Source organism: Hyperolius riggenbachi, chromosome 8 (assembly GCF_040937935.1).
Source record: "Hyperolius riggenbachi isolate aHypRig1 chromosome 8, aHypRig1.pri, whole genome shotgun sequence".
In the NCBI taxonomy this organism is placed as follows: domain Eukaryota; kingdom Metazoa; phylum Chordata; class Amphibia; order Anura; family Hyperoliidae; genus Hyperolius; species Hyperolius riggenbachi.
The window spans coordinates 203,766,438-203,788,833 of NC_090653.1; the positions used below are offsets into that span (position 1 = coordinate 203,766,438).

Here is a 22,396-nt window from a genome sequence, read left to right on the forward strand (position 1 = left end):
TATAACTCTAATACTAATAGGACTTAGCTGGCACACCAAACTTCATCTATTGAGTATCAGAAACCAAGTATCTTTGGTAAATATATGATGTCCAGGGAGATACAGAAACTCATAGCTAGCATTAGCACAATGGCTGGGAAGGGATGTTGGAAATGCCACTTTCAAGCTTTCAAGTCTTTCTGTACTGTTCCGATCTAACTATGCCCCTTTTAGGATTTGATTTATTGTAAAACACCTGATAATAACGTAAAGCAGAAGCTAGAAATATGGAGCACTGCAGCTGTAACTGTATACTTACTGGACTGAATGGTCCTCATCTTGAAACTTCAATGAACCATGAAACTTTTAACTCAGTCTGATGAGTTGATGAACTGTGGCTTTGATCATATTACATATCATGTCTCTTTTGCAGCTGCTGTTTAAAATTAATAACTTACTGATCTTTTAATCCCTTTTCAGGTTTGCATTATACTGACTTCACTTAACGTTTTGAAATGTCATGTGTCAGTTAATTAAGCTAATCTACTTTTTTCCTTAGCTTTTACTTGTCCCCCATCTTGACTAAGGGATAAATGTAATTCTGGTTTTCTGTTAAATGTATTAACTTTTGTGTAGAGTACTGTGACTAACAACGTATTTTCATATTCAGAAGTGGTACGTGAGCTGGGCGACTTGGTGGTGTCCCAAGTGAACTGGGATTCCTTCAGACTCACATGGATAGCTCCAGAAAACAACTATGAGAAATTTGTGATTAAGATTCAGGACTTAAAGGATGAAGAAGAGCCACAAACCATTGTGGTTCCTGGAGAACTTCGCACTTTGGAAGTGCCGGACCTCAAGCCGGCCACAAAATATAACATCACATTACACGGTGTGATTCAGGGATCTGACACAAGGCCTCTCTTTGGAGAAGCTGTTACAGGTACCAAAGGAATGGAATGCTTTGCAGCTGTCTTGCAGTCACCGCTCCATCAATCGCCCACGCTTTAGCATACAGGTTGCATCTGCACTAGCTTTTCTATTTTGCAAGTTTTTTGTGCCACATCTGCTGGTTCAGTTCACTGTGTTGAACTGAGGAATAAATAGCATATCACTAAAAGGGCTTTTCACGGCTTACATTCTAGACCTGGCTAGCTGCTTAAAGTCATTCTTTGCTGCATCACTTTCCTTTTAATAATGCACAAAACACAAAAAAGGAGATAGTATATTATTTAGCTCATACAGGAATCCGTTACAAACATGTTAATCAACTGATTGCCATAAAAGTGCCAGTGTATCACACTTTTGAAGTGACAATAAGCTTTTCCAATGCTTTACAGATCTGTTGAGGTGGAACTTTGTCTTCTGGTAAGCAGGGATGTGCTCACAAGTAGTTCCGAGTAGGTAGCATCTCAAATTTGTGATTCTAATGAGGTTTAATTGCCTCATGTGTGTGCATGGGAGGCAGGGGGTTAATTACCCAGATGTCTGCCGCTTCTATGCGTATCACACTCTCGCACGCGTCCAATGGGACGCATTCCATGACTCACTACCGCGCACTTCCCCGTCCCATTGTCCCATATAATGTTATATAATTTATTATAGTTTAGTTTTCTTTTTCCCATGTTTATAAATAGCTATCAAAATGATCACCCTCATGGCCAGAGAACAGTAGGGAAAATCTGTGTAATTGTTTTATCCATGAAAACCACATTTTTTTCTCTGGGTTAATTTCCATGAAAATAGGATTTTTTATTTCTCCTAACTGCCTTAATGTAAGTGGAGTATGCAAAAAAAAAAAGTGTGTTGTCTAATGAATTTGAACAAACTGACCTTCCTTCTCCAACTGGATTAATACTGACAACTGTTTTAATGTAATCAGAAATTAAAAAAAAAAATTATCAAATACTCCCAACAAAAAAAAGCTCTACAAACCTTAGTGTGTTATAACTTTTATAACCATGCCCACCCATGTCTCAAGGAACTGTATGAGGTTCTTTACTTGTTAGATTTCTGAAATAGAGATCAAACTGTAAACTACCAAAAACTGGAAAGATACCTAGTATAATTTTTCCTTAGAATCTGACCCACTTTTGCCATTACCATGAAATCAGTCTGTGCAAATAAGGCAGAAGTATGTGAGTATTTCTCCATCTCCTAAGTATACCACTTTAACTAAACTAGTCTTAAAGAGGAGCTGTTAGGTATAAGGTCTCAGAGAAAATAAACACATATATCAGTAGCTAAAGATTGGCTGTACTTACATTACATATGCATTTCACTGTCCACGTTTGGATTTCACAGAATTTGTATGTAGTATATGCAGAGATAGATGCTCCTGACAGCTCATGGCAGGCTCCATGTTTTTCTGTCAAATGTGTCGTCATGTCCTGCCTGCTTCCTGATCACAGATAAGCTGGTACTAAATAACACAGTGTGCAGTGAATATTAATGAGCCATGTGGCTAGGAACAATAGCTGACTCCTGCAGAGTACTCTGCCCCGGAGATTTATCAGTGCTACGTGCTGGACTGAGTTACAAGCTGCTGAAACGTCTCATTAGCAGCCGAGGGGAGGGCCCCAGAATGCTTTGCAGTATAGTATGCGGCTTGCGTCCTCTTAGGTCTAACAGCTTTTCTGATAAGAACACATCAAAGGTAAAAGAGATTTTTATCTTCACTAATTGCTTTTGGGCTTCCTTCTAAACTGTTTAACACAGGAGAATAGAGGTTTAAATTAGCTTCTGCAGCCTGACAGTTACTCTTTTAAAAAAATAATGTTCTTAGAATCATTTTACAACTGTTAAGCAATATTTTAGACAATATATCCAAAGTCTACAGGAGATCCCATAAAGGAATTTATTACATGGGTTTCCCAGAAATACATCTCAGTTGGTAAAGTACTTAATAAAAAAGTATATGGTTAGTTGGAACATTGGAAAAATGTGTTAGAGAGAAAATATTGCTAGACCCATAAAATAGAATTCATTTCTACTACTAAAACATATCAGATTTACAAACTATCTTAAATATACAGTAGATTAAAACAGAAACATTTGTTTTAAACTAAATATAAATAAACTGATATGAGTCATTCCTTATTTATGCCAACAAAGCAAATAAACAGAAAAGATAGGCTAGTGTGTCTTGTGAGACCTGGGTTACATAGATACGAATGCTTTGTAATTTCACTGCTATCCATATTGTAGTAACGAATAGCCACAAGTTGCCCATTTATTGCATTGAAATCTTTCAGTGGCTGAATGTTGGTGGTGATTCTCAGGTGAATAACTAGCAGCTTAACCTTCCTGGCGGTAAGCCCGAGCTGAGCTTGGGCTATGCCGCGCAGGAAGATATCTCAGCCCCTGGTGGGGCGATTTGCACACTTTAAACTGCTGTACACGCAGCTAGCACTTTGCTAGCCGCGCGTACAGCTCGATCGCCGCCGCTCTGCGGCGATCGCCCGCACGCAGCGGCACAAGAGGGCCCCCCCCACCAGAGCCCTGCGCTGCCCGGACCAATGAGTTCCGGGCAGCGCTATGGGCTGGATCGGAGACATCTGACGTCAGGACGTCGGCTGACGTCCATGACGTCATTCCGATCGTCGCCATGGCGACAGGAGAAGCCAAACAGGGGAGCGCGTTATATACGCGTTCCCCTGTTTGCTTTTGATGCCGGCGACGATCGCACTAGAGGGACACATGTGCCCTCTAGTGGTGTTTCATGTAGCTACCACTCTGGTAGCTTTACATGAAACAAAAAAAATAAATTAAAAAAAAAAGGATTTTTGCCTAAGTGGCAAAAAAAATTAACCGCCAGGAGGGTTAAACCCAGTAGAGTGCTGCCCCAGCAACAGAGTTGCTGATGAAAGAAGCTCCAATTGGAAATAGCTAAGTTTAGAGTTTTTTTCTACTACAGATCTATGCTATTCTTTGCCCTAGTGACAGGGGTCTAAAAATATAGTACACTTTATTTAACCAATTAAGGACCACAGGCTTACATCCCCCTAGTGACCAGGCTATTTTTTTTATAATTCAGGCCACTGCAGTTTTAAGGCTTTGTTCACATCTAAAATCGAAATCGCAATTTTGTGAGTGATTTATTTCCTTCCCAGCACTTACCTGCATGCTATGATTTTGTGCACAGCGCTTTTTAAAGCGCTTTTGCAGAGCGATTCTCTTTTTTCACTTCCACTTTTGCGCACGCAAAGTGCCGCAATTCGCGTGATCGCAGACTTTTGCGCGCGCAAAAGTCCGCAATCACGCGAATCGCGGCACTTTGCGCGCGCAAAAGTCTGCGAACGGCACTTCACGTGCTAACTGTTTAGCACACCCGTGCTAAACAGTTTGCACGGCTTTGTGAATCAAGCCCTATATGTGTATATGAGTATGCTTTATATGGTTAAATCTGGAAAATAAAGGCAGTGGCACATATACACGCCGGATTTTTTTAAACTACGGGTCGTCAGACCTGCCCGCGGGGTGGTCGTTCTGACGACAGTTTGCATATGAGTACAGGCTGTCGTCAGGCTGATAAGGCTGGTTTTGACTGATCCACTCAGCGCTAGTTTAAAAAAATCTGGCGTGTATACGCGCCTTAAGAAAAGTAAGAATGGGATGTATGAATAAGTAAGTGGACAGATAAGATAGATAGACAGACGGACAGACAGATATAACCATGCTAAATGTAAACTATCATAACTATTTCCTTTTAACGTATCAGTGCAGTAATACGATTGTCAGGGATCAAACTTGGAAGACTGCTAGAGATAGACATAGGTTGTACATAAGGTTTTGTTTGAAAGTTTCATGTAGAAAAGAACAAAAAAAGCAAAAGTCCCGGTGGTGTTTAGATCCCAGTTTTTATGAGAGTGTTCTTTTTAGTGCTGTTTAGTTTGATAAGGGTACTTTAGAGTTTAGACCAACTAAACTGCTTTTTCTCCTGTGCATTGCAAGTTTTATAAAAGTTACATAAATATTTATTTTGCTGGTCACCAGGACCAGAACATGGAGCTTCATTATTCATCATCTTCACTCATCCATGCTCTCAGCTTTACACTGCATGAATCTGCAAGCATGTCAAAAATGCCCACTGAAATTACATACGCAGATACATTGGCTTCCTCAGCTTCATTGTGGCTTCCTGCGATATCGCTGAAACATGCATCCCACTTCTGCTTTCTTCCTCTGGCAAGGACTGTGGTCTGCTGACAAGGCATCCATGTGGGTGTTGTTGGTCATGCAAAACTTTAATTGAATTACATTTTTCCTTGCACAGAAAACAAGGCAGAAATAGACAACCTTGCCGTCACCAATACCACACCTGAAAGCTTTGACTTGTCCTGGACAGCAACACAGGATTCTTTTGATGGATTTGTTGTAGAAATTATTGATGATGACAAGTCATTGGAGCCAGTGGTATTGAATGTCTCTGGCAATCTCAGGAATACTGTTATCTCAGGGTTATTACCCAGCACTGATTACATCATCTACCTCTATGGTATTGTCCGCGGTCAACGAATTCAACCTATTAGTATTTCTGCTACCACAGGTATTCACTTTACCAAGATTCATGTCATCCTTGGATACAGCATTTCTTTACAGCTTCTACTTACAGCTCTTTAAATTCATGTCTTTATGTTTCTTCCTTGTCGTGTTAAGCAACACTATTTACTGATGTGTATGGGGAATCATTTATAGATAAGTGAAAATTTTACCAGTGTTTAATGAATCTTTTTTTTCCCCTGAAACTAATTCAAGTTGCTTGTTTTAGACTATGATACAGTTAATAATTCTCGGCCCATTCACTTTACCAACACAAGTTCTGATACCATCACAACAGCCTACATTATTCTCTCTGAATAGATAGACAGATAGATAGACTGAATCTTCCATGCATAGATCAGTAAAATGTTAGCTTTCCCCATTTACATTTCTACCAGCAGCAGTAGGACAAAAAAAAACAATAAAACAAATATAATAGTTTTTGCAGGCACCTAGCTGCCTACCTACCATCTACCTACTCTACCTCCCATCCCCGGGTTGCAACAATAGGCATTGGCTACCTAACTAGAAATAATGCTGTGAGTTTCAGATTATGTACAGAACATCTGCATAAAATGTCACTGTGAGCCCAGCTTCAGTCTTTCACATTTGCATTAGTATTTTCTTAGTAGCTCACATTTGTCACATTGAATTAAATAACGTGAAACATATTGCACAGAAATTACGATAATGTATACATTTGCTTCAATCAGGTGTATCCACCGTGACTTCCTTCTTACAAACTTTAAAATGGAAACTTGCAACTTGCTCATATTTGGAGACAGCTGAACAAATCCAGCTGCCTGTTAATTTATAAAAGTGTACAGGGGCCATTCCTACAGTCAATCATGTTAGCAAGGGTTTCCATCAGAATGACATAAATAAAACACAGAGAGGAATGCTTTTCTTTAGAATAAAAGCACCACCCGTTCCTATGCAGTTATTGTATTGTATGAAAACAAAAAAGAAAAATATGTATTTTGGTGTAAATATTATGTATTTGTTTTTTCTTTTACATTTCACTCCAACTATGGTTACCATCCATTATTATTATTATTGATTTATATAGCGCCAGTATTTTCTGTGGCGCTGATACAGCACATGAGCTTCTTGTGTGTAGGAGAACTCATAGAGAAGCAGATGATGGTCATTTTGATCAGGTGGTAGATTTCAAAGGTTTTGCTGGTCATGTCCATGTGTGGCTTCTGTTTCTGTAGGCAAAAGTAGGAAGTGATTACAGCAAATGAGAGCATTACAAATCTATTACCTGATCAATTTGATCACATGCAATCTTTTTGAGTTCTGCTACACATAAGCATCTGTAGTTGTTGTAGTCTAAAAGTGCCCATTTACAGTAAAATTCTGATTGGTCATTTCTGATCGCCACAGTAATCAATCAGAAATGTTCATTCCTGCCCAATAACGTGCAAATTCCCACTATCAATTGACATTCAGGTCGATGGGATTGATCCAGAAGATGGATTGATTCCATCAATCTGATCAAATTGGCTAGCGGGAATGAATGGGCGCAACCGATTATTTCTGATTGATTACCGCAACAATTGGAAACAATCAATCAGCTGCAAATTGTACCTTTAATGGGCAACATTACAGTTAAATATGACTCAAGTGCTAGTGTGCTTTTGCCTAAGTGTGCTTAAAATGTATTTAAAGGCCTCTGATCAATACACTAATATATTTTTTAATGTTTTCCCCCTCATTATATAATACTGGTATCATGTCACCTTCAGCACGTACAATATAGCTGTTGCCATCTACTTGTTAATAAACTGGTTGCAGTATATGTTGGTCCTCATTTGAAATATCTGTTTCTAAATTATTTCCTTCCTTGGCATGTTTGCACAGTTTATCCCCACTGTGCAGCTTTTATCCACACTCTAGCACACATGGAATACTAAAAATGACTGATTGATGAGTCATTTTTTGATGTAAACAATGGTACTGACATACCTCTAATTTGCCAGTATCTTCAAACAAAAGTCCAATTGGTAATGCAACTATGCTGCATTATAGATCAGAGCCTAATTTTAAAACATTTTAATCTTACTTAAGTGTAGGTACTGTAACACTATAAAATAAAAAAAACACTTCAGCAGCATATGACGATTATTGGAATGGATGTTTTCCTTTTCCTTTCCTTTTTCTTGATTCTTATTTCGAAGATCCCTAAAACAACATTTTTTTCTGCTGAAAAAAAATGTTATAACGTACCGTAATTTTAAACCAAAATGTTGAATGTGTTCCAATCTGCTACAGCTGTGTTAGCAATAGTAAGCAATGACTTCAAGATAGAATGCACGCAATCTGTTGTCCCAGCAGGTCACAATATTGTATCTGGGTCTGTGAAGGAAGGAATCTCCTTTTCCACTGATCACTCTAACTCGTTGAATAGCATGATTTTGAGAAGTGAGTGGAGTGAGAGTTTGGGGGATATAAATTGCATCTTTGCAGCTGATAACTTACTTTAAGCAAAATTAGTGAAGACCCTGATTTGACATGACAGAGATTTGCATAAGCATGAAAAAGAAAATTAATATGAGTACTGGTAGTCCCCGATTTACGAGCGACCCATTGATATGAAGAGCACAAAACTGGAACAAGTATAAAAAAAAACAAAAAAACGAAAAAAGACAGAAGGACAGAAAGAGGCACACATGGAGACAGAAGGAGGCACAAGGTGATACAAAGGGACACAGTGGAGGTAGATGTGGCACAGAGTGAGATGACACTGAGGGAACAGGGAGATGGAGATGGCATGGGGGGGCAGAAGTAGCACAGAGGGGACACTAAAAGATCAGAGGAACAGAGGGAGACACTGGAGACACAGGGAATCAGGGGTACACTGGAGGCACAGGGGAACAGAGGTGACACAGAGGGGCACACAGGAAATCCCAGAGGACACAGAGGAGGTAGACAGAGATGGCACAGTGTTGCTACTTAAGGATTCAGGTTAAGAATAAACCTACCGTTCCTGTTTCATTTGTTATCAAGTAACTACATGTAATATTTATCTTGGGGAGGTTTTTCTTAAAAACAAAATTGCCAATTTTGCAGAGACATTGTCATAAGGGCCTACTGTAAAGCCTAAGCACAGGGAGAAGTAAAATGCTAGGCTGCTTCAGGTCAAGTCACATGACCAATTTTATTAGTAGACTACTTTGATTTAAAAGATTTCATATCCATGTAAACTATTTAGTAAGCCATGGTATATGGGTATTTGGATCTATCCTTGGAGTATATGTGAGGCTGTCCACAGGTGTAGTTGTCTTGATTTAGTAAAGCCAAATGTATCTCTGTGTTCCCCAATAACATACTAGAAGGTGGTTTAAATTGAGGCTAAGTTCACACTAAATCCAATGCGATGTACATGTGGAAAATCACAACAGGTTTCACAAATGGGCTCTGCTGCCAGGTGTGGTACTTCTTCACCATTAATTTGTAGTACGGGTGTAAGATGAGCAGTTTCAAGTAGCACACAGCTTGACTATGACAGATTTCGATGCACCACAGAGGCAAAATGCAAATGTGCCCATTGTCAGAGCATTGCAGCACATTGCTGTGTGATTATTTATAACTTACCTTATAATATGCTGCAACACACACAGTGTGAATGCAACATTAGCCATTCTTGTAAATAAGTCACCAGTCTAATTAAACATTTTCCCATAAATATTGTAACCTGATTGGAAAACACCAGTAGTGGACAACGACAGGATATGCACAAAGTTTCCTTTGTTTGTTTGTTTGTTTTTTAATAGCCTTCCTCTAAGTGTTTATGTTAATATTTCAGCACTTTGGAAAATTTAAAAAATGCATTACCAGTAGAAAATTCAGTGGTATGGCAGTTTTAGGTGATTGATATCTTTAAAAAGGAAAAAAAAAACAAAAAACAAACAAACGGCTATTTAAGTAAGATAATGCAGTTATGTACTAGAAACATTTTTTACACTGTTTTCTTTGTATTAACAGTGTCATTACTAAGGGTAAGATGTGCATATTAAAAATACACTGCAAAAAGACATACGGTATATATTTTGATTACTCCAACTAGTTATAATCAAGTACTAGGCATACATAGCTAATTCAGGCCAGGGCTTGTAACTATAGATGATAATCTTATTTTGTTTTATTGGGAAAAAATTACCGCAACAGCATAAAAGCTTCCAGCGGAATTTATTGTCACAACACAACTCCCAACTCCCTCCATCCCTTTTATGTCTTCTTTGTCTGTTGTTGTTTGTTTACTAGCTATTGTTGTCATTTACTTTGGTATTTTTCTTCTCTAGGTTGTGCTCTGTTTTTCCAAATTACTCCTTCTTTAACCGATAAATTGACTTTTGCTGCTTTTTGCCTTTTAGCTGCAATATCCTTTCTGAAGACAGTAGCAGAGCAACACTAACAATAACTCCTTCATTTCCCCTCTTTTACGGAATTGTTTTCAGAATCAAAACCTGAAATTGGAAACCTCAAAGTTTCCAGGGTAACCCCTAATGGGTTCCATCTGCTGTGGACAGCTGACGAGAACGGTTTTGACAACTTTGTCATTAAATTGCAAGATGCCAAACGACAGTTTGAACCAGTTACACTAACGGTGCCAGGCAGTGAGCGCACAACCGTTGTGGCAGGACTGAACGATGGCACTGAATATCTGATTGAGCTGCATGGTGTTGCTAGTGGTCAGCGCTCTCCGGCAGTAAAAGGAGAGGCAACAACAGGTATTTTAAACTAGTAGCACAAAAGGGCAGAAAAAGTTTTGGCATTGACTACAATGAATAATTATTAAAACATTAGTTATAGAAAATGTTATGTATGTAGTCAGGCACCACTGCATTGAAACACAATACCCATTTGTAGTGCCTTGCTTGCCTAAGGTATAGGTACTCTGGATTTTACAGGGTTTAATAAAGCATATATTTAGGTCTCAAATGATTACTATCTTAAGCGAATGTGGCTTTTGAAATATAGTTAACCTGGAGAGTACTCGAGCTTTAAGCAAACCCCACAGGGTTCTCGGGATTCATACAAATGATGACTGTTAAATTGCAGATAGAGCAATGGTGCCTGTAATTTCTTTTGTTGTCCTGTGTATTCTGAAACCTCAACCCTATACTGAATGGAGCCTTTGACTTCTGACTTGGAGCACTTTCCTTGACCTTCCTGCTATCCACAAGCAAACAACATTGCTTTTATTGGCACTTATTGTGATCTCAGTGAGTTATGGATGGCAGAAAAAAGCAGAACAAAAGCAGTTTAGAAGTCAAGGTCTCTACTTAGCATAGGACTGAGTTCTGAGTAATGAGTCACAGTCCATGGCTTGAATTCGACTGAACGTCGGCACAGTTTTAGGCTGTGGGAAGAGTTTCCCATTGCTGGTGTGATAACATCTTCATGGTTATTTGATTATGTGATTAAAGCAAGCACAATAATGAATGTTCTCTAGATATATTAGGTCCATGAATATAGTTGGAAAATATTTAAACCTAGTGAGAACACAAAATTAAGTAAACGGGGGGTCTAGGTTTTCATATCTACAGCTGAAGATGAAGAAGTCTTAAGGGGTTACACCCAAAAGTTATATCCATTATGATTGTCTTCTATCGAGTCACACCTACTTTTTCTAATATCTCTTGAAAGATGAGAAATTAACTATTGGAGCTACAGGTGAAACTCGAAAAATTAGAATTTTGTGCTAAAGTTCATTTATTTCAGTAATTCAACTTAAAAACTGGTGTTTAGGAATAATTATCTGATTAGAGTCTGACACTTTGAGCCTAGAATATTGAACATTTCACAATATTCTAATGGTCTGAGATTTTGATTTTGGGGTTTTCATAAGCTGCAAGCCATATTCATCAAAATTATAACAGATAAAGACTTAAAACCTCTTGCTTTGCATGTAATGAGTCTATTTCATATATTAGTTTCACCTTTTAAGTTGAATTACTGACATACATGGACTTTTTGCCCAATATTCTAATTTTTTCATTACCGCCAAGGTGGTTAAGTTGCTCGGTTGCTATTCACACAGAGTCCAGCCCATTTAACACTACACATTATATTTGTGGTGCCTGAGGTATTTCCATTATGAAGAGGAAACAGTATGCAGATAGGTAGTTTAGAATCTCTTGTAAAGTAGTATGGATGATATGCACAAAAGTAGTAGCGTAGAGTCTTAGATTTTTCCATTCTCTAAAATAAGCATGAAGAACATTTTGAATGGGCAGTGTATTAATTTGATTCAAGTCACGCAATATGAAACACTTATTGCATACTTTTAAATTAAAAAAACTTAAGTTTATATCCCCCCTTAACATACCTCAACCCAGTTACATTAAACAGAAGACTATAGTGAGAACTTCTTATAAAGGAATGAACGTGTTGTTTGTGAAATCATATTAGCAAGTGCTATGTGTTTATATTAATGGTACAGCAAGGCCAAAAAAATTCTCACCAAGAGAAGCCGCAGATATTAGAGAAACCGTCTTTGCTATAAATGGCAAAAGACAGTTAGATGCAATGTGAGGTAAGCACACTCAATTATGTAGACATAAACAGCTGTCTACGTACTGCAACACTAGGGAGAAAACGTGGCTAGAAACTGAAGGGGAATATAAAAGTCATAACTGCAAAGTGCATAACGGAATAACTCCTGTCACCCATTGGCAACAATAGTACTAGAGCAAACAGTTAAAGTAAAACTTCATTTTTGTTGTGAATAGGCTAGTCAACTTATTGCAGGTCAGCTGTCTACATTTCCAGAATTTTGTCAATCATTACTGCCAAATTTTACCTCCTTAGCTGCTTTGTGGAAAATAATATTAGCACTAAGTAACATAAAAAGTTGTTTTATAACATTAAAATCTAAAATGGTTATTTGGCCATATCACTTTTTCTTGTATTATTATTAAGTGTATCATCTTCTGTGGCACTGTAAAGAGTAAAAAAACAACCTTGGGTACATAAAAGTACAAGCACTGGCTAATACAGAAATGGCGTACCGTATACTGTACCGTATTGTTCAGAATGTAAGATGCGCTTTTTCTTCTTCAAAACTGAGGGGGAAAGTTTGTGCGTCTTATTTTCCTAATGTACAGTGCAGAGTGTGCAGGGAAGCACTTACCAATCCTGCTGCCACAATGCCTCTTGGGTCATCCACTTCGGTCATCCAAGATCAGCGTCCTTCACACATCATGACCCCATTTGCCACGCTCCTCTTCCCCTAAGACTCTGTCTGCAGCCACCACACATCCTACCACTGTACACATGTGTCCTTGCTGTTTATGGCATCCTTCCTAGTTACTGCTGTCCAATTACTGTGTGACCAGATGTCACACATGTGCCAGGGTCACGTTTATGTACAGCACATGTGTGGCATCAGGTCACGCAGTAAGGATCCTTTTCCACTTGCAATCGCAAATGTGTTTGCACTTGCAAAAGCTTCTTTTTCCTCTTGGTGTGATTGCAACATGAACCATTGGGAGCGAAACACGATCGCGGCAATAATCGCTTAGCACTACGATTGCTCTTGGGGGAAAATTGAAACGCGCTAATGTAAAAAGTGCACCGTAATTCACATGTGTTGCACTAGTGATCAGCAAAATGCGGGCAATCCATTTGTTCAAGCAGATCGCGGCTAGTGGAAAAAGCCCTAACAGAGCAACAGTAGCCAGGATGTGCCGAGGAAGGATGCCATAACCAGTAAGGATGCTGTGTGTACAGCACCAGGATGTGCAGCGGCTGCATATGGAGACTGAGGGGAAGAGGAGCACAGTGGCTGTGGTAGTGATGTGTGATGTATGGCACCCTTGGATGACAATATGACCCGAGATGGAAGAGGAGATGAGCGCGGCAGCAGGATCAGGTGGGATCTTCCACTGGAGGTGTAGTGTAGTTTCGGTAAAGCTAGTGGGCATAAGTGATTAGTTTAGTTTGTAGTGAAGTGTAGTGTAGCTGGCAGGCATCAGGGGTTAGTGTAATGCATAGTATAGTGTAGATTGTGGATTGTAGCTGGGCAGTGTAGCTTAGATAGAGGCAGTTGGGGGGGGGGGGGGTGGAAGGTCCATAAGACAGCACTGCATCATAGATGCTCCAATTTTATTACTTTTTTCTCCTGGTTTTTGCCCTCTAAACCTAGATGCATCTTATAGTCCAGAGAGTCTTATAGTCTGAAAAATAGTTATAGTGGCAAATGTATAGTGATTAGCAAAAATTTTACACAACTAAAAAGTAAGAGAACTCTGCCTTTGTGAGCTAAATATTAGGAATGGTTGTTTTTGAACTCTTTGTTTCTACAGTATTTTGATTTTTTTTTAAATGTATTTTAAATACAAAACCTCAGATTGCGCTAAATTCTGCACAGCTTAAAAGAGTGACCAAACTGACAATACCGCCGAAGTAGTATTGCACGGAGATACATGAAAGGAGTTGTATTAACTTTCAGTTTGATTTTCATCCATCTGAAATCCCTCTAAAACAGGGTCACCCAATACACACACAGGACTGTAACATATGGAAATCATTTCTGCCCCTTTTCACCTGCCATTTTGCTGTCCATTGCTGGAGGCCATTATCAGGGGAAGAATTTGCATACATCAGTTGAATGCCAAGGGATTGGTAATGAAGGGGGCATGACATTTAAAAAATAGTGTTAAACAGAGGCCCTAGGAATAGTTAGGACTATAAATTCATGGGCTCCCAAGGAGTGCATAAATCAGTCGGCAAATTGTATTCCATGGAACATGGACAATGATGTTGTACTGATTAGAATAGATGCTAAACGTATTATCTTATTATGCATTCATTTAATGGATAACTTTGCCTTCACAATAAAGTACAGTTATCCTTTTTTCCTGATCTGCATTCAATAAATGCATATTTCACTCTATGGGCCTGATGCACAAAATCACGGTAATAAGTCTGCCATGCACAGACAGCGCACAGCAATATTACTCTTACTTCCGACAGCAAGTACTGGAGTTATGCTATTAGCGAGACCCACAGTACTCAAGTAGAGCGACCATTGCTATGGTGACGCATGCTGCTAATGAGAATTACAGTTAGCAAACCTCATTACTGTAGCAATGGTTGCGCTACTTGAGCAGTGTGGATCACGCTAATAGCGTAACTCATTGTACTTGCTGTGGGAAGTAAGGGTAATATTGCCATGCGCTGTCTGTGTACGGCAGTATTATCGTGATTTTGTGCATCTGGCCCCATATCTGGAAGATTCCTTTCTGTGATGAGTGAAAATGACAATATTTTTTTCAGCAGTAGTTCTACTGAAACAAGGAAAATTTTGACTTTCAAGTGAAAATGCCTTTGAAAACCATTTTGTAATGCATTCATGGTTTTTCACTTAAAAACGTTTAATTTGCTGTTATGCAAATGGCACAGTACAGAGCGTGCATCATGCACACATGTCAATGCGGATCCACAACATGGATCATGATTGGCTGCCTGCAAAAGCGAAAGCAGAAGTAAAATATAAACTGTTCCTCTGCAGCCAGCCAGCATGTGTGACAGCGTTTTTGCGGCTACTTTCATGTATTCATTTTCAGTGACCATATCACGAAAATACAAGATATTTTCCCAAATACTGTATATGTTCAAAATTGAAAATGCATCAATGCAAAAATGACTTTTTGTGATATCACAAGCAACACTGATTCCTTTAGGTAAATGTAATTATCACAGCAGCCACTAGAGATGACCCGAACATCACATTTTCAGGTCATCACAAACGAGAATTTACCACAAATGTTCGCGAACCAGCTGTTCGCAGCGGGCTCCATAGACTTAACTGGCAGGCCAACTTTAGCGGTAAATAGCGAAGCCCACTTAAGTGCTGGAAATACCAACAGACAGACATGGCACCCACGGACAGTGTTTGTAGGCCTACGCTAAGCATGCTCACATGTAGGCCTACGCTAGCATGTCTGCATAGAAGGGGAAAGGGGAAGGTGAACAATGCTTGTAATCAGTCTGCTGTTAGCGTCACTATTTACACACAGTATAATTTCTAGCAAATTAAATATATTAGCATCCCATGTCTGTGAGTCCCTGGTTACAGTTGAGGCCTGTTAGTTTCCATTATCTGAATAGGATAACAAGAGGGTTTTAAGGTGGCCATACACTGGTCGATGTGCCATTAGATCGACCAGCTGACAGATCCCTATCTGATCGAATCTGATCAGATAGGGATCGTATGGCTGCCTTTACTGCAAACAGATTGTGAATCGATTTCAGCCTGAAACCGATCACAATCTGTTCAGCTGCTCCTGCCGCCTGTCCCCCCCCCCCCGTATACATTACCTGAGGCTGGCTCCCGGGCATCTTCTCCGCACTGCACCGCACCGCTGTTCTTGCTCCATCCCGGCGCTTCCTGTGTTACTCCGTGACCAGGAAGTTCAAATAGAGCGCCCTCTATTTCAACTTCCTGGTCACCGGAGTGACACAGGAAGTATAAGCGTACACTGGGACATGCGGAAATGCGGTGCAGCGAGGAGAAGAGGACCCCGGAGCCAGCTTCAGGTAATGTATACATGCTCGGATCGGGCCCGAATCGTACGCCGCAAGCGACGCGCTCCTACCGCCGGGCGATCGAGGGTAATTTCCCGCACGGCGCGATCGACGGTCCGATCCGATTTCGGGAGGGAATCGGATCGGCGGGTGCGTTTAGCGCAAGCGATTGGCAGCAGATCCGATCCCAGGATCGGATCTGCTGTCGAAACGGCCGTGAATCGAGCCAGTGTATGGCCTGCTTTTTTTTACTGTATAGATTTTCATTATAGTTTGCACTGACAGCAGCTCTATAAATAGTCGCCAATTTCTCATAGCACAGACGTCTGGTTGGTGCTAGTCTCTGCTACTTGTCACTGTGGAATCATTGCTTAACACAGGTAAATTCACTCACATCAAGATGTGTGCACTTAAGCAGCATAGTCAGTTTGATCTGCTCTGAGACCAGACAGGTTCAATTTTATTAATAAAAAGATATTTCACGTATGATCCCCATATAGAGTGGTAAAGTTAAGCTGAGGTGAAGTTAAATGCTCTCTGTGATCATAAATCAGTGGAAGGTATTCACACAAGAATCAACTGGAAATCCAAGTTTGTTAATCATTACAATAAAAGAAACAGTCCTGGACAGCGTTAGAGCTTAGCACATAAAACAAAAAAACATAAGATTAATTGTGACTGCCTGTTTATCACTTATGGCACAAGACTGCCTGGTGGGTCTCATCAGCTTAGCAGCTCTTTGTTCTGAGGTCCTAGAAATAATTAAACCCTGTCTAACTTAGCAACCGGGGATGTCCTATAGTGGGAATGTCAAGATAATTGAAGTGGGCTTCAACCATAAATTCTGCACCAAATAAAAAGTGCAGACTGTGCAGTAATGCCAAAAGAATCTCCAGTGAGGCACTCACTGCCCAGAGTATAAAGGAGCTGCCAGGTGGTTTTTTTTACTGTAAATTTGAGGAAAATGTGCAGTTTTAACAAAATGTCAGTGTATGGCAAGCTTACTGAAAATCTTAAGGGCAGTCTTGTAAATGAGGAAAGACAAATATAATTATACATTTTAAACACAACCTTTCATTTTTGTTTTTTGGCTTGGTTAAAAATTATTTAACTATGGTCACAGTTTATTGAAAGATTACAGGCACATCACTGTATGCAAGAACACTGACGGTTATATTGTTTCTGCATACGGGCCCTTTCACATGAGCTCATCTGCCACAACAGAAGCTGACCATAACACTTCCAAAGAATAATGCTAACCTTCATTAATAGCAGTGTATGCTCCTATACTCTATGATGTAACAGAAGTAATATGTTTGAATTCTTTTTAAAGTGAACCAGAGGTCAGAGACATATGAATGATGACATAAATATTTCCTTTTAAACAATGTATATTGCCTGGCTGTCCTGCTGATCACTGCCTCTAATGCTGGGAATACACGGTTAGATAGTCTCTTATCAATCGAGCCGCTGATGGCTCGATTGCTAATTTCCGACGGACCTGATCAGCGAGACGCTCGATTCCCCACTCGATACCCGCGGGCGGACAATGGGAAGAAGACGAGCGGAAGATAAGGAACGCCCGCGGGGACGAGTGGGGATCGGTCCAGGCGCCGGCAGGGACGAGCGAGGATGCGCCGGAATCGAGCCAGCGGCTCGATCCGCCGCATAAATCTAACCGTGTATTCCCAGCATTAAAGCCACAGTCTCTGTCTGAACAAGCATGCAGGTCAAAAGTTTCTGACAAACATTTGACGATATTAGCTGCATGCTTGTTTCAGGTGTGTGATTCAGATACTGCTGCAGCCAATAAGATCAGCAGGACTGTCAAGCAATTATTATTGTTTAAATGAAAATAAATATGGCAGCCTCCATATGTCTATCAACTCGGGATTCTTTTAAGAGCATAGCCAGCTTCCTCCAAAACATACAACATACTTAACTGCTGAATAATGTATCATGTTGTTCAACCTTCTTTTGGCAAGAGGAGGTTTTATGTATTTGTCTAGTTATAAATATTCAAGTGTTCATTGATTAATTAGTTGCAGGTATTAAATGAACTACTTTAGAGTTTTGTTATGTCTATACATTTTGTGATTTTTCAGAGTGTAAAATAATGTAATTTTAAATTCCAGAACCTGATTTTACAGATTAATACTGATGAGGTCAAATTTCACATCAAAATTCCCAATTATTTACTTAATTTTCCACATAATCATAATTAGAATAAGCAATTTTGCATTGACTCGGAATTTCACAAAATATTCATCTATGTGAAAATGATTTTTCGCATGCATGCCCATACATTTTTAAACACAAATTCATCTATGCACAAATAGGTTCCAAATACCTTAGTGAATTCCATGAATGCAATTCGGCATAGCTTGCAAAATTAGGCAAAACCAAGATTACATGCAAAATCATAATTACGATCAAGAATAAAATAGCAAAAATGATGTGAAATGTCATCACAACAGGTTAATTAGGTAGATTAAGCACGTTAGCCATTTTATTTCTCCTTAAATATACCGTAGGAGGGGGTACTCTCCAAGAGGCTTGCAATTACATAATCAAATTACTCATGAGGATATCATAATACAACTTCTGAAAGGATATCATTATACCACTGAGGAATGTGAAAGTTCAGTGACGAACATGCATAAAAATCGTACAACCCCTATGGGCTTTTAAAAACTAGGTTGAATAGCTTCCTTAGAATGTTATGACATCTGGACAGCTAACAATGAATTATGGTGACAGACCATTACTAACACATATATGGGAATGAAATGATTGAAAGCTGTATGTGGTGAGCTCCTTCGACTGATTCCTGCTTTGCATGTTTCATTCACTGAAATCTTATTTTGCTTATCACCGCAGCCTTGCAAGCTTCTTTCTCTACAAGTTTTTTTTCTCTACAACCTTCTTTTTTTCTACAGGATGTCCTGACTCCTGATGAGCACAATCTTTAATTAATATGCACAAAACATGTTTTCCATCTGCTGTACATGGCTTTAGCATCGCATAAAAATATATGCGTATGTTGTTTTTATTTGTAGGTTTGCGTGTGCTACAAATATGTATGCATATACATATAGATGTATATACATCAATAAGATGTCACTTTATTCTCTGTAAGGCACCAAATGGAAATCTTCACATGCTGTCCACCACCTTGTTCTTGATTCCTTAGTGCTTGTAACATACAATTTTCCTCCACAGGTGGCTTTATAACTATCTCTGCTCTGCAGATGGATCCGAGGCATAATTAAATCCCTTTTTCCTTTTCTATCTTGCTTCCAGTTCTCAGAATCAGCACCACATAGCCTGTGCACCATAATTATAGGAATTATTTCATTCATTTTATCAATGATAGACTGGCAGACCCATATGTCACACTATTACAGTTATGGTTTTATACTGAATGACTTTCCATCGGAGTTGCAAATTTCAAATTATTGCTTACAGATACTTGATGAGGTGCTGGGGGAGGGGTGGTTATGTATATTTATTCATAAAAAAATCAAATAGTTTCCTACTCATAATGCAGAAGATAAAGAAGAAAAGTTTCAATGATCGTGATCTCAGGTAAGTTCAGGTATGGAATGGATAACATACATCTTGATCTCAAGGAAGTACTGTAAAAATTACTCAGCTTGCCAATGACTTGCCCTAAATTTGGTATGGTGTGGGGTACTAATGTAAAAACCAAACTGATGTTATATCTCTGACTTATGTTATGCTAATTTACCTTCACCATGAAGCAGTGTTCTAATGCTTGATGGTTTTCTTTGGTAGAATTACCTCTAAGTGAGACAGATATTACCATATGTTATACATCAATTACTGAAACAATTACAAAAACTACCATATAATATAAAAACAGATACTACTATAGTATATACAATTACTGATACAATTACAGAAACAAGATAGACAGACAAAAGACAGAAATAAACTGGTTATGAAAAAATATAGCTATATGATTAAGTTTACTCAATACATACTAGTCAGGAAAATAACATTTCTACAATCAGCAACATAACATGGACATGTAAAACATTACATTCCCCTGGTGTTCATGAGGTTGATGTGGTGATATTATCCACCCCAGAGGAAGAGCATAAGGCATAGAGCCATAGGGTACACAGGAGGTGCTTTAGGTAGACATAGAGCCATAGGGTACACAGGAGGCGCTTTCTACCATTTTAGGTAGACATAGAGCCATAGGCATAGAGCCATAGGGTACACAGGGGGGGGCTTGCTACCATTTTAGGTAGACATAGAGCCATAGGCATAGAGCCATAGGGTACACAGGAGGTGCTTTAGGTAGACATAGAGCCATAGGGTACACAGGAGGCGCTTTCTACCATTTTAGGTAGACATAGAGCCATAGGCATAGAGCCATAGGGTACACAGGGGGGGCTTGCTACCATTTTAGGTAGACATAGAGCCATAGGAATAAAGCCATAGGGTACACAGAGTTTTTTCTTGATATTGATCATCAAATAAATGGGAAAATCAAACGTTTTAATTGTACCATGAATGGGCACCGTTGGAAATGGAATGAGCAGGACAATCCAGCTTGTTTAAGCTGTATAAATGTGTAGTCTCAGGTTAGCATTTCATCAACAGATAGATCCACTACTTTTAGGAAATGTTGGCTGTATTCAAAGTTATACTGCCAGAAAAAAACAAACAAACAAAACAAAAACATTGCCAATGTCTTTGTAAATGATGTTAGTTTTTGGTTGTGCTTACCATCCTGATCTTTTGCCTTTAATTATTTATGTATAAGTAATATATAACAAGGATGCAAATGAGGTAATTTGATTTGACTGACTTCCTGCACATGGGAGGAAGTTAATGGTTTAAAAAGCATATCATTCTTTCAGCACTACCTATTTTATTTTTTGGTTCAAAAAGTTTAACTTTTTTCTATATTATTATATTTTTCATATGTGTACTTTATTGTGGGCCCTGTAAAGTTAATGGTCTCTAGGCAAAGGGCCCAATTCGCTTTTTCTCTTAAGTCTTCCCCAGGTGAAATGTTCACATTATAAATAAAATGACTTTTAAGCCACCAGCAGGCACAGAAATACTATAAATACTTTTGACAGTACCTTTTCAGCTACTTTGTAGTACTTTTTCAATTGCAGAATCCAAAAGTTATTTTAACCTTCTGGGCGATACAATTGCATTGTCCAGGAGGGGGCGCAGCACTTTTTAAAAAAAAAAAATATTTTTTAAATCATGTAGCGAGCCCTGGGCTCGCTACATGATAGCCGCTGCGCTGCGACATCCCCCCACCCACTCCGATCGCCTTCGGCGATCAGAGTAAGCAGGAAATCCCGTTCAGAACGGGATTTCCTGCTGGGCTTCCCCGGTCGCCATGGCGACGGGGCGGGATGACGTCACCGACGTCATGGACGTCGGGACGTCAGAGGAAGTTCCGATTCACCCCTCGGCGCTGCCTGGCACTGATTGGCCAGGCTGCGCAAGGGGTCTGGAGGGGGGGGGGGGGCTGCGCGGTACGGCGGGTAGCGGCGAGCGGCGGCGATCGGAATTGACACGCAGCTAGAAAAGTGCTAGCTGCGTGTAACAAAAAAAATATGCAAATCGGCCCACCAGGGCCTGAGAAATCCTCCTGAGCGATATACCCCGAGCTCAGCTCGGGATTATCGCCCAGGAGGTTAAACAGAAGAGGAAACATTATCTCCTTGGAGAAAACTTATGAGGAAAAGTGAGTTGGATCAGGCCTATAGTGTCTACATTGCATGTTCCTGATGCCCTGAAGCAAACCAATCATCTGTAACCATCCAGGAAGTGTTTTTAATATTTGCAGGGCTTTGGGAGGTTCTTGTTGATATTTTTTCAATCATCTATGTAGCTTGTCTTGGGGTTATTCCCTGTAACTCTGGAAACAAGGTTAATTCCTCTCCTACTGAGAATGTGGATAAGGTGATCCAACAGATATGCTTTTTTCTGATGCCGGATGAGGTACATTGGTGTTTTGATGCTGCTGTACATGTGTTTTTTACCTCTGCCAAAGCTGAAGAAAAATGAGACTTACTTTATATAGATTCTGTGGAGCTTCCTCCATTGAACTGTCTCACTGGCTCTTTGCTCATACTTATTACAGCAGACTCTTTAATATTTCCTTCTATCTGCCAGTAGAGGATGAGGCAAATCAAAATATGTAGCTAAAGAGGAAAACTTACTGCCTTTAGATGTACACGTTCTGGGCAAATCATAATGATGATTTATTCCAACAGTCAATGTGCTCTGTAATTAAGTGGTGGGTTCCATTTACTTTGTCTGGTTTATATGTGCAGCC

The 22,396-nt window shown here is 39.5% G+C and overlaps 1 protein-coding gene across 3 annotated transcripts in view; it reads left to right on the forward strand.

Moving 5' to 3' along the window:
• Positions 1-22,396, forward strand: part of TNC (tenascin C) — a 200,070-nt gene that overhangs the window by 109,061 nt on the left and 68,613 nt on the right. Inside the window, exons 11-13 of one of the 3 annotated variants that reach the window (XM_068248108.1) lie at positions 650-922; positions 5,255-5,527; positions 9,984-10,256. The exons of 1 other annotated variant lie outside the window; for it this stretch is intronic. In XM_068248108.1, the coding sequence (XP_068104209.1) occupies positions 650-922; positions 5,255-5,527; positions 9,984-10,256 (819 nt within the window). The remainder of the gene's footprint in view (positions 1-649; positions 923-5,254; positions 5,528-9,983; positions 10,257-22,396) is intronic. One more of the 3 variants, XM_068248109.1, reaches the window with a different exon arrangement.